Here is a 13020-nt window from a genome sequence, read left to right as displayed (position 1 = left end):
TTCCATCCCATCTGTCGCCCTGCGCATTCACCCTGAACATATAGATCCGTGAATTCCTATCTAGAGGTTACACGAAGCGCCGTCAGTCGTAGTTGCCTTCCCGGCTCATGACCAAGCGCATCAAATCTATCGCTCTGCTAGGAAGCAACAGCTACATGACACTAGCTTGAATCCTCATTTACGATAGTGAGGTCGCTGTGGCCGTGTCTTTCGTCATGTCGTCCAACGTTCCCAAGTTCGCGAGCTTCCGGCCAAAGCCCAAGGTAGAGCCAGAGCCGCCCAAGGAACCTCAACAGCATGAGAAAGTAGGAAAATCATCTAAAGAGAGAGCTTCGGGCAGGACAAGATCTCCTTCGCCAGACAGAAGTACCCGTGAGCAAAAGTCAAACAAAGACAGGCCCTACTTCAGCGACCGACGAGGTGACCCCGACGTCTTGCGTTATGGAACAATGAATCGTTATGATATCCCGCCTTACCGTCGATTTGGTCATGGCTTCATACTAGGGCTTTCTGCAAATCAGAAGATCGACAGAGCCGAGTCTACAGACAAGAAGATCATTGTAACGCCAGCAACACGTAGATGGCAAGAGCGACTACTGACAGACAAGCGTGCAAACAAGTCGCGTGGACGCGCTCTACGACTGGTCAAGACGGGAGAAGGCGATACAAGTCTCGACCAGGACTTTGTCTTATTGTCTTCACGCGCCAAGAGAAGACGCGATGAAAGCGAAGACGAGGATGACCAAGTGGAAATGGAGGCAGATTACCGACGCATCGATGGGCCCAAATCAAGCGAGCCCGTAGACCCAGACACGCAGTACGAGTCCGATCCCGAGCTTGTGATTGACACCGAGATCACTCGAAAAAACTCCCAGCTTGCACGGCAGACGAAAGAACACCCCACAGACGTTCAGGGCTGGTTGGCACTGATCAGACACCAGGAGGCCATGCTCAAACTTGAGCGGCCATCTGCTGAGTTGACCGCATCTGACAAAGCACACCTTGCAGACGTACGCATCTCTACCTACGAGGAGGCTTTGAAGAAGATTGGCCCAGATAAGAATAGCCAGCTGAGGTTATATCAGGGCCTCTTGAAAGAGGCAGAAAGAGCTTGGGATGGTGCGAAACTGGCCGGCAAATGGAAGGACGTACTTGCGAAACATCCGCAAAGTGTGGATTTGTGGATGATGTACCTCGACTTTGTGCAGTCACGATTCACAAGCTTCAAATATGAAGACTGTCGCGCTATCTTCTTCAATTGCGTAGAGTCTCTTCGGGCGAACAAGGCCGACATCTCGTCAGAACAGAGCCTGCATCTATTGCTGCGTCTGACAGCCATGGTTCACGATGCAGGATACCAGGAGCTTGGTCTTGCGGTCTGGCAGGCCTTATTCGAGCATCACCTGATGCATCCACAATCGGGCGCCGACATTAAAGCCTTTGAAGAGTTCTGGGAAAGCGAAGTGCCTCGTATTGGCGAGACGGGAGCAAAGGGTTGGCAGCATAGCAGTACAGACGACGCGCCACCTCCAGGGCCTTCGTCTTTGCAGGAAGGAGAAGCGTCAGATGCTAACTTTGACAGCTTCCGAAAGCGCGAATGCGAGGCTACGTCGGTGTTACGACACCCTGGTCGGGCATCAGATGATGTAGCAGAAGATGATGCCTTCCATACAATCTTCTTCTCGGATATCGAACCCTACTTAGCCATTGTTACGCCTGAGACACCAGCGACACTGATCATCGAGGCTTTCCTGTGCTTCTGCATGCTACCACCGCTAGCACATCGTATCCCACAACAACGAGCCTGGTGGACTGATCCATTCTTACAGCGCCATTGGCACTCTGCTAGTCTAGACACTGATGAATCTCATGATTTCACTAAAGCCGTCAAACGATACTCTAACTATTCAGCAAAGAGCTTCCAGATGACCACTGAGCTCTTATTCGAGCAGCACTTCTCGCTTGACGGAATCAAACTTGATGCAGACTTTATCAGATGTCTGCTTAAGCTCCTCTCCTCGAATTCTTCAAGCGAAGAAATTGTAGGGGAATATCTCCTTGCTTTCGAATCTAAACACTTTCCATCGGAAGCATTCAAGACAGCAAAGCGGTTACTCAAAGCGCGGCCGTCAAGTTTGCGTTTGTACAACGCTTATGGGTTAGTTGAATCGCGCCTGGGCAATTCCTCCAAGGCAGATCAAGTGTTCAGCATGGCGCTGTCCATGCAAAAGGGAGACGATCTGCTTTCAGCCCCATGGAATCTAGAGCTCTTCAGCAACTGGGTATGGGAAGCGTTCCGACGGGGAGACCACGAAGAAGCTTTTTGGCGGCTCGTCTCGCCAGAAGGCAAATTTCCCAATGCAGAGCACAGAAACTCGAGTCCTTGGGCCCAACCTGCATATGAGAAAATCAGTCAAATCGAAGAACATGCACTACTAAACCACGACTACCCAACAGCAGTAATATGTACCTGCCTTCACGTTCTCCTTAGCGACACGGTCCGCGACGTCAACCCCCAACTCTACCCTTACTCCCGCCTAAGACAATGGTTCTCATCCCATCGCCTCGACAAGTCTCCCTTTGAAGAACTGCGCGCTCAATCTCTCGCACAATTCCTCGCATACCACGCCACCCAAGCCCCCATCGTCAAACCTTCCTTAATACGCGGCAACCTCGATTGGGTTCTCGACGACTTCCCAGCAAACACAATCTTGCTCTCCGTGTACGCTGCAAACGAGACGCGTTTTGCAATTGACGATCGCGTTAGAAGATTTTGGGAAGGATTCTATTCTCAGCCGGACGAACAGAGTTTAGCAGGCTGGGCATTCGCCATACACTACGAGGCGTTGAAAGACGAGAGGGCGGGCTCGACTAGCCATTCTATCCGTGCGTTGTACAGACGCGCTACAGACTCGGTGACAGGGTCTCGCTGTCCTGCACTCTGGAAAACTTACGTCAACTTTGAATTACAGTGTTTGCATAGCGAGCAGGCACGACAGCAGCAGTGGCATGCGAACAAGAAACCACGCCGAGATGGTAAGAAGAGTAAATGGGAGATGAGGGTCGAGGAAGCGGAACAACGGGTCAAGGACACGTTTTACGCTGGGTTGAGGAACCTGCCATGGTGTAAAGAGTACATCATGTTTGCCTTTACAGATGCGAGGGATGTTTTTAGGAGCGAGGAGAAGGCGAAGCTGTATAGGGTCATGCAAGAGAAGGAACTCAGGCTTTATGTTGAGTTGGATGTATGAAGGGTTTGTAGAGAGAGAGAGAGAGTACAGGTGAGCTAGGCAGATGACGAATTTCCTGCCGAGTCAAGCTTTCTTGAAGAGAATTTAGAATCATGTACATTAAGCGCCCGCGACTATCCTACTAGCGGGCCTTTGAGATCTTCAACAAAACTTCTAGAAAATGTCTTCCGTGCCTGCTTCTGCCCATGTGATCTCTCCTTTAGCAACACGGTCCCTCACTTGCCAGTACTCATGGTTGAAGACCCAGTACTCCTCACCAGTCGTTTCACACCTGCCCTTGCTGAACCACCTGGGTACGAATTCTTTGCCTTCAGCTTCTCGCTGTCTGCGGGTTGCTCGCTGCTTTTCTTCCACCCTGTTCTTCTCTGTAGCCGCAAAATCGTACTCTCCATCTTCCATGGCGCGTTGATCGGGGCGGAGACGCGTGTCTGTTGGGGCAACAACAGGGCGAAGCTTGTCGGGAATGTCGTTGAGGGTCACGACGAAAGGAGTAAGGTTGAAAGGTATACCTGTTGGGCGCTCGTGAGCCTGCCAGACAAGGAAAGCTTTGTTGTCGTCGTGTTTGGAACTCTTTCCGCTCTTCTCAACATCGACATCCTCGAAGCCTGGGGTGAAGCGGGCGTAGATCTTGTCGTTCCATCGACCGCCAATGCTCCAGCGGACTCGATTCTGCGCATCAAAGACTTTTCCAACGACTTGGTAGGCTGACGAAGCCTTCCAACCACGTGGCTTGAACTCGATAAGACATTTCTCTCCCGTCGTATGGTTTGTAATCTCCATGGTACCGTAGTTGTCGACAACAGGGTTACCAGTTATGATGCCAATGACAGAGGATGTAACCTTCTTCCAGGTGTACAGCTCTTCTTTTCCACCATTGACAGTTGGCCGAAGACGAAGGAACCAAGTTCCGAGTGGGTTGATGTCGAAAGATTTGCCATAAAATTTGGACTTCACTGCTGATTCACCCTAGGCTGCATTAGAAAGTGTGATGTGAGGGCAAATGTTGGCACTTACATAGTAATCCCACTTTTTGGATTCCGCATAAGCAGCACCGATAGGTGGGTGATGGCTGACCTGCTCAATGAAGAAACGGTAGCCCTTGTCTGGCCTGGCATACTCATATGTCTCAGCGAGAAGAGGATTAAAAGGCTTTGCAACACGTCCAATGGTCGAAGCATACTCTGATGCAGCAAAGGCACCAACATAGAGTATTCGCTCGGTAGAGTCGTCGCGTTCAGCAGCGGTGTCTAGGAGATCAGTGTATTCCATATCTTCCGCAACACGTTGAAGCAGTGAAGTGGGCTCGTTGAATGACACTGGCAATGTCATCTTAGTCATGTCCTTGCCGATCATGGACTTGAGAATGCCCTGGGAGCTGTTAGCGTCTGGTGGATGTACTGCGACATCAAACATACCCAAAGCGAGATTTTAGGCCTGTCGTCTGCGTCCATGGCAAGCTTCTTCCGCGGGCCATCTTCGTAGCCTGCCCAAGCTGTGGCGATCTCCATGTGCTTCTTCTCGAACGGATCATCTGAGGAGGCTGGTACGTCGACTTGTGCAGTCTCCTTGGGAGCAGCCGCAGGCATTTCTACAACCTCAACCTCTCCAGCACCAACAGCGTCGAAGAACTCCTCGTCATCTTCTGATTCAGAGTCTGATATGTCGGCAGCGATGTCGGCGAACGTAGCCTTTCTCCTAACTTTCTGATTCTTAGCTGGAAGTCCTACACCCGACCCCAGCTCTTTTTGTTGCTGAGCGTCTTCTGGTGCGTCAGCGAAATCGTCTTCTTCATCTTTGGCATCTGGTTTGGGTTCAGTTGTCTCGTAGTCCTCCAACGCTTCCCGTAGAGCCTTCTTCTGCTTTCGCCGTTTCTCCTCAGACTCGCCTATCCTGTTCTCGAGCTCTTCCTGCTCCTTTGCAACCTTGGCCATGCTTTCTTCCCACATGCGTCTGACGTTGGCCTCGCGATCCAAGCGGTATTGCCAATAAGCGTCACGATCCCTTGATATCCGAAGCAGATCGCCAATCAGCCCTTTCAGGTTTCCGATAGCAGACTCGTAAGATGTGAATGCCTGGAGCATCATAGGATCAGAAATTTTGAGGTCGGGTGAACGACTCATCTCCGCCTGTAACGCCCCTGAAACGGATGTCAACAGATCAAGCTGCAACTTGGCCGATTGTGCTGTGATATTGAATGCGTCTTTACTTTGGGGCTTCATTTCATGGCTGCTTGTATCGTCGCCGTAATCGTCCTCGTCTTCATCGTCGCCGGCTACAGTAGCGGTACCCATGTGGCTGGTCATTCTGTCCAGACCGTGACCGTTCATGCTAGGCTCGTAAATACTCCCGGGATCTTCAGTCACGCTGACCGCAGTTCGCGAGGATGTGTTGTCGAGGCTAGGCATTGGAACTCCGAGAGTGGATGAAGCAGCCATGTTTCGCGAGCTTGCTGCCAACTTGGAGCTGCCGACACTAGACGTGTCGCCCTCGCCCTTGATTTGCTCAATCTTGGCTTGCTTCAGCATCTCCTGATCCTGAGTGGCCCGTTTCTCTTCCTCTCGTGCTTCGTCCTTGGCCCATTGAATCGCGTTGTTCAGAGCCCAGTACCATCGCTTGGCCTCAACCTCGTGATTCGCCTTGAGATGGTACTTGACTGACGACTTTCCCTGAATTTCAAACCGCTGCTTATCTTGAGGGTCCATGTACAATTTCGCAATCCTCATGTTGATGGCACCTCGGCATGCAGATCCAGTATCGTCCTGGTGCTTGTAGTAGCTGAGCACGCCGTCCTCGAGCACGAACCATCGCAACTTGTATCCAGTTCTGTAGTTTGTCCACTTCTTAAGGTAGCCCTTCATCTCCCGCGACTCTTTCGCGCCCATGCCACTTTCGGTTGCAGTTTGTCCTGGAGGACCACCCGCGAGGATTGTCTTTTCTTGGATGCCCCTCTGAGCTGCTGCGGCAGCAGGCGATCGCTTCAAAATAGCGCGCGTACGGTCGTCTTTGGTGTAGTCTTGAGGAAGCTTGCCTTTTCGGTCTCGGCGGAAGGGATCAGCTCCATTAAGCAATAGCAGTTGCGCCAGCTTGACATCCTTCTTCTTAGCAGCCTCGTGCAGGAGTGTACCGCCTGCATCTACCACGACCGGGTCAGTCGCCAGCTCTCCACCGTTGACGTCTAGGGTGCTCTTTATCCTAGCATCTTGCAGTATCTTCTCCAACGAGTCCATGTCTCCCGTGGTCACCATGTGTTGTATCTTCTTTACGTGGGTGTCGATGAATATGGATCGCGAGAGCTGCAGCTGCTGGAAGATGTCTGGTGTGCGAGCGAGATCCAGCGGTGTCTGGCCGTTGTAGTTGGTGACTGAATCGTTGATGCCAGGCTGATCGAGCAGCATTCGGACGACTGGGTTTCTGCCCAGGGTGGCTGCGAGGTGGAGTGGGGTATTGCCATCGCGGTCGCGGCCATTGATGTCGATGGGCGAGTCTGGTGTTGCCGTTGCGTTTGATAGCACAAACTCAATGACGGGCACCTCGGCACATTGTATGGCCAGGTGCAGGATCGATGTGCCTTCTGTGCGTGCGCTGGGTAGCTGCAGCGATGATCTGCTGTCTTCGCCCTCTGTTGACCCGGCCTGGTCCCTTATGGCTCTCGAGATGGCTGCTGTGTCTCCATTCCTAAGCGACTCGAATACCCTGAACAGCTTCACGGACTGCTCTATCGAAGTCGACTTGGTGGGCGAGCTTGGCGACTGCTGGAAGCTCGAGGCCGAGGGACTCAGGCTCTCTTGCCCCGCGCCTGCGTTGGACATGGTGGTCGAGAGGTGTGGATTTTGCTTCTTGGACAGACTGCGACTGTGTCCCGAGGGCGATGTTACGGATTGCGAGGGCTGCGAGTTGGAGGAAATGGCAGTACTGGGCGGGCTAGTGTCACTGCTGTTGCCGTTGCCGGTGCCGTTGTTGCCGTCTGTGGTAGGCACGTCGGTCTTGGATGTGACGCGCGAAAGGAGATTCTTGACGCTGGCCGACTTGGACCGCTTGTGCCTACAACGAGTGGTTAGACGTGACTCTAGGGCATCTCACAACGGGCTGCCTCGTCCTCCACATGTCCCCCGCCATGACGGCAGCATAAGCTTGGAGCGGGCGCACCTACCCTTCCATGGTTGCGTGATTGGCCAGCGAGCCAAGAATATGCGGGCCGGAAGAAGCTGGGTAGGTAGAGGAGGAGTTCGGTTGGATCGCTGTCAGCACCAAGTCAGAATAGCCCAGGTATCTCGTGTGCGCAAGTCGCGCCTTTGTAGGATTTCATCACAGTCGCGGCGGGGCTTTGAGCAGCTTTTGGGCGCATTCGTCAGGGGCGCGCAATCCAGGCCGCTCCTCCAGCGAATCACGACTATTGCTCCGCTAGACTGGCCCTACTGTTCCCAAGATCGCCCACCCGCCTAGAGAACTGCTCGGGCATATGTCATGGCCGACTAGACTAGCATATACAAGTATTGGACTGATTCTCATGGCTACAGACGACACACCCAAGGTTGATACATCATCTGGGTCATGTTCACATAACGTACATTTTATACATGGCATGGCAACATGCTCACGCCGAGTCTCCACCCACAAGGATGATGGCACTTCCCAGCTGCCTCCGCAAATCCTCCTTCTGGACATCGTGTGTGTCCTCTACCTCGCCCCATTGCTGTGTTTGCCACGTAACTTCCAAGCTCGACGCATCGCTGGCTTCCTTGATGCCGAAGCGTGGCGCGTCACTGACCTTTCGCGATTGCGCAAATGCTTCGCCCCATTCATGGATCAGTCGCACGCTGACTAGCAAACTCTTGGATGCCAAGACTGCGCGTTCAAGACCAGCAAGCTCGTATGCTGGAAGACGTGCACACCAGCCGCGAATGACTTGCTTTGTCATCTCGGGTTGCTCAGTGGGAATGATGGTCTCGGGGTCGAGTGTGGGCTTAATCTCTACACCCGGCCACACATGTGTCCGGAGGTAGGCGATGATGTCTGTAGCCACTTCCTCCTGGACCTCTCGCAGTGTCTTCCCGTTCTGAAGCGTCTCGTTGAGGACCTTTGCTGGCGCCCAGCAGAGCAGTGTGTCCGTGTCGAGCACACGCATCAGATAGCTCAGGATGTCTGTCCTAATGTTTTCCCTTCCTTCCCTATCGGCGGCCTCAATATCGATTGCACGGGCGGCGAGCGAGGTCATGGGGATGTAATCGTTCTTGAGGGCCTGCTGCGCACTCATGAGGAGATCCCACTCGAGAGCAATGGCGGTCGCCAGCTGGGGCTTGGACGTGGGGACGGTGAGGATCTGCTTGTTGGGCATGCGGACAGGTCGATGGTCGAGGAAGACTTGAAGGCCGCCCTCGCCCTCGGTGACTGAGACGTCCTTCCAGAAGCGCTTGGCCAGCATGTTCTTGGGCTTGTTGTTGGTGGGGGCGTAGACGTCGCGCATCTCGCGCGCCTGCTTCATCATATCCGCCTGCCTCCTCTTCCTCGCAACTCGTTCGGATGCATCTGATGGCTGTGGTTGAGGCGTCTCAGGCGGTGGCCCGGGAACTGTCAGAGGTTAATTACTGGCCATGATGGCTGCACTGGTTTGTCGTACCGGATGGATGAGGCAGCGGCGTGGCGCCTCGTGTGGCTGATGTGTGTAGACATTGGCAGAGCGGCCTGTAGGCTCGCTGGGGCGCTGACAGGCGTATGCTGGCGAGTGCTGGGCGGATTGACTCCATGGTGGTGCGGAGCGACTGTGCAGATGGCTTGCACGCTGTTCCCACGCCGAGTGGGACCCACCGGGGCGACTTTTTCCACAAACGCGCTCGGACACGGTCGCTGTAGCGTCGACCGACGACCCAAATCTGGGGTTCTCCGCTCCGCAACCCAGACCACTCCCCGTCAACTCACTTCCGTCGGGTATCAAAGTCACGTCGTAGCGCTTGCCGATCTCCTCGAACCGGCTTCTCTGAATATGCGCTGGCTTCTCCACAGCTTCTCGTTACTTTGCATGTTCTCCACTGTCGGGTCTGGCTCATGATCGACCCTTGACGCGCATCTGGCAGCTGTTGTTACCCCACTCAAAACTGCTTTCCCTGCATCATCGAGACACGCCTTTGATGCGGCCATTTCCGCTTGCTTCTGAGAACACACTCTGCTTTTAATGAATCAAGGAGCCCCTCAGACGGCCTCTGCGAACGCTGCCGTGTCTCAGCCCAAGCCCATTCGTTTTGTGACGAACCATGATGGTCCCTATGCGAAGCGGCGTCGCATTAATTCTGCGTGCCTGACATGCAGGAAGAAGAAGACGCGATGTTCGGGTATGGGACTTTGACTGCCTTGACTGTGGTTTGCTGACAGCAGAGTAGGTGAACGGCCTGTGTGCGGAACTTGCATCCAGAACAAGCATGAATGCGCCGGCTACGGCGACGACAATGGCGCAGGCGAAACCCCAAAGGATGGCAAAAAGGCTGCGAGAAGAGAGAGTACCGTGTCGACCAGCACGCCTTCCAGGAAGCAAGAGCCGCCCATCGACCCTCAGCTCACGCGACCGCATCTGCCGCATACCACGTCGCAAACCTCGGAATCAAGCCTCCAGGCCTCGCCCAAGGTAGAATCAACTGGCAGCAGTGGAGGCTTGAGCCTGAGCACGCGCAACCGAATGCCATACTTCAGGTATTTCGGACCTACAGCCATAGTGCCTGGACTGCGACAGATGGTCGTCAAAGTGCGAGGCAAGCAACATGGTAGTGCTCAGACTACATCAGATCGTAAGTATATCCCGCGCGCGACGCACTTCAAGCTCGTGATGCGGTTATCGAGGAGCACCTGCGCCCTTGCAGCGCAGACGCTCTCTTGCTGCTCTGCTGTATTCCCGTCTCATGTAGCTGACTGGTCCAGAACACGCAATCGAGTCCTCGCCCGCACAGCCATCAGTTGGCTCACCACCAGCGCCAGAAGCCCGCACGCCAGCTGAGATACCCGTATACGATGCCTCGTCAATGTCACCAAGTCCGCTCATCACCCATCTCTGTAAACTATTCTTCCTACACCTTGGCTGCTCTTTCCCCTTCCTACAAAGAGAGCGCTTTTTGCGAGACTTGGAAGAGAAGCAGGTGGATGCCATCCTCGTCGACGCTGTCTGTGCGTTAGCGGCCCGATTCTCGACACATCCTATGCTGACAGGCAAGAGCGACCAACAGAAGGATGATGGTACCGAAACTCCAAAAGTCCCGCCTTCGGAACACGGCCAAGCCTTTGCCCAGCGAGCAAAATCAGCTATTCCAGATGCTTTTCCATGTCCTAGTGTGGCAGTGGTACAAGCTGCGTTACTTCTTGCATACGATGAATTCGGTGCGAGCCGCGACAGTGGACTTTGGATGTATCTCGGTATAGCCATTCGCATGGCACAGGATCTAGGCATGCAGTCTGTGGGAGGTCTGAAGTACGAAGGTCGCAAGGGACCAACGCCAAATTCCATTAAAAGTTACCCAGATGGTGGGCGGCACGCGGAGCAACCAACTATTCAAGATAGCCACGGGAGTAGTGCGGAGGAGCAAGAGCAAAGAGCCGCTGAGCGCGAGAGGCTGGATACTTTTTGGTCAATATTTTTCCTTGATCGTGTCATATCTTCTGGAACGGGACGGCCGGTCACCCTCCGAGATCGCGATATCGAAATCTCTTTCCCTTCCCTGGATGAGGTCGACTCTTCTGGATGGCCTTTGCCATATCCGGCACTGATCCGTATCATTCACCTCTACGGTCGTGTGACTGATCTCCTGAACCGGATAAGAAGCGCTGATGACATCACAGCTGACCTGCAGAAGCAACTCGGAGCATGGGAAGATCGCTTGACAGGCATCTACCAAAACCTGTCGCCTAAGCTTCACTTCAACGCAGTCAACTTCCAGCAATATGTCAAGCTCAATCAGGGAACGAATTTTCTTCTACTGCATTGCTGGTTCCATACCCTAATCGTTCTTCTGCATCAGCCAACGCTGCTCCGGACGTTCGAAGGAACTCCACAATCTTTGTCTACTAACAGCAGAGAACTTTCCATGTCTTCTGCCAAGACTGTCGCTGATATACTAGCCTTTACCGAGCTCATTGATGTAAAGACTGGAATTGGCAATCCCTTCACCAGGTATGATCAGGTTACGTCTTTACTGATGGTACCACACACTAACCAAGCTTTAGTCAACCGATATACATAGCCGCGTGTGCCTTCCTTAAAGAAACGGCACTTCACTCAGCATCGTCCCAGCCTCAGTCTTGTCCTGCAAGTCCCGGTCGAAATGGGGAAAACGGACAAAAGACCTCTACTCAACATTCCCTCGACCGTCTGAATTCTACCAACAGCTCTGTCAAAGACCTGGAGCAAAAGCAAACAGCCGCTAAGCATACATTGCTTGCGTCTGCTGCCAACCAAAATTATCAACGTTGTTATCGCGCCCTCAAGGCCTTAGAAACATACTGGGCTGGAGTCAAATACATTATGACTGTTTTGGATCAAAAGGCGAAAGGCGTTGGCGATCCTCTGCTGTACACAACCGAAGAGATGGAAAGTGCATTAGAAGCCCCTCGACCTGAGCCATCGTTCACCAGTCCTGGCTGGAGAAGGAAGCTTAGCTGGGGGACCTATCTGACAGCACAAAATTCAGATGCTGATGTAGCAAAGATGGCGGCTGCAATACGCAAGGGTGCCAGGACGCCAAATATGCCCGGCTCGCCAATGGTACACCCCAGCCAAGGTATGTTCCCTATGCACACAAACATGACCACCTACTAACCCTCGACAGCCATCGGATGGTCGCTTACTGGTACTATGAACTCGCCTTCAACAAATGTCGCAGTTATGTACACATCCGAGAATGGTGAAGGTCGGAGCACAAAGCCACCACCTACAAAAGTACCTCCAGCCAGTACTCAGCCCTCCATCGCTTCGTTGATATCGGATCCTCCCATTAAATTCGAGCCACGTCACCAATCTCTACCGTCACCTTCCGCTTTCTCGCAGTTCAGCTCAGCGTCCATGCCACCGCCCCCGCCAAACCCATCTTTCAACCACATCCCTACCCCAGACCCGGTCTTGGTGTCAGATGCGGACCTCCTCTTAAACCTACACTCTCCGTTCTCTGGTGGCTCACCGTCAGCCATCAGAACGCCACTACAAAATCCAACGTCGTACACACGTTCATCTTCACAGCAACACAACCAACTACATCCTACCCCTCAAACAGAATTTTCGCCCACTTTCGGAACTTTCAATACACCTTCAGACAACACTTTCGGCGATATGGTCATCGACACACAAGATGTCGATATGTCCCTTCTAGGCGCTGATATGATGCCTTGGGACTTGGAGTACTTACCACATGACATGCTTTATTTCGGCGATGGCGGCTTTGGAAATGGTGGGTTTGCGGGTGATGGCGCGTCGGGGGATCATAATACGGGGTAACGCTTTCGGCCACCGTTACACAATGTACATTAGGGACAAGCTTTTGTGGACTTTTATATTTTTTAAGCCGGAATATTGGGGTTTTCCTTTCAGGGGAGGATTGGACTCAAGTGGAGTTTGATACCATTCTGCTTCTTATATGTATGAATTGAGATGAGAGAAGTTACTATATCAAGGCCCCGACGTAACAGTTTTGCTGCAATTTGTTGACTTGATGTAACAGTTATCGGAGGTCCACTGGTATCTTAATTCCCGACAATGCATAAGTTGAAAAGTATTCAAGTTCTGTCACATTTGTGTGCG

At 53.0% G+C, this 13020-nt stretch overlaps 4 protein-coding genes across 4 annotated transcripts; 2 read left to right on the top strand and 2 right to left on the bottom strand.

Annotated features, from left to right (window-relative positions):
* Positions 1–215: 215 nt before the first annotated feature.
* On the top strand, positions 216–3251 carry GT037_000514 (duf-domain-containing protein; the record flags this gene model as incomplete). The annotated part of the gene is made up of 1 exon (XM_038925561.1): positions 216–3251. One exon carries the CDS (start codon positions 216–218, stop codon positions 3249–3251), a length of 3036 nt encoding a protein of 1011 aa, XP_038791417.1.
* Positions 3252–3404: 153 nt separating this feature from the next.
* GT037_000513 (oxysterol binding protein 1) lies at positions 3405–7409 on the bottom strand (the record flags this gene model as incomplete). Its single annotated transcript, XM_038925560.1, has 4 exons — positions 3405–4217; positions 4266–4619; positions 4667–7292; positions 7402–7409. 4 exons carry the CDS (start codon positions 7407–7409, stop codon positions 3405–3407), a joined length of 3801 nt encoding a protein of 1266 aa, XP_038791416.1.
* A 436-nt stretch (positions 7410–7845) lies between these two features.
* On the bottom strand, positions 7846–8995 carry GT037_000512 (f1-atp synthase assembly protein; the record flags this gene model as incomplete). The annotated part of the gene is made up of 2 exons (XM_038925559.1): positions 7846–8819; positions 8869–8995. The coding sequence occupies 2 exons, from the start codon at positions 8993–8995 to the stop codon at positions 7846–7848; spliced, it is 1101 nt and encodes a 366-aa protein (XP_038791415.1).
* A 425-nt stretch (positions 8996–9420) lies between these two features.
* On the top strand, positions 9421–12717 carry GT037_000511 (pathway-specific nitrogen regulator; the record flags this gene model as incomplete). Its single annotated transcript, XM_038925558.1, has 5 exons — positions 9421–9577; positions 9626–10027; positions 10158–11400; positions 11454–12007; positions 12056–12717. 5 exons carry the CDS (start codon positions 9421–9423, stop codon positions 12715–12717), a joined length of 3018 nt encoding a protein of 1005 aa, XP_038791414.1.
* Between the last annotated feature and the right edge of the window lie 303 nt (positions 12718–13020).

This window comes from Alternaria burnsii (assembly GCF_013036055.1).
Source record: "Alternaria burnsii strain CBS107.38 chromosome Unknown 705, whole genome shotgun sequence".
In the NCBI taxonomy this organism is placed as follows: Eukaryota; Fungi; Ascomycota; class Dothideomycetes; order Pleosporales; family Pleosporaceae; genus Alternaria; species Alternaria burnsii.
Note: the sequence above shows the minus strand (reverse complement) of the source record. Positions and strands in the feature narration are given on the sequence as shown.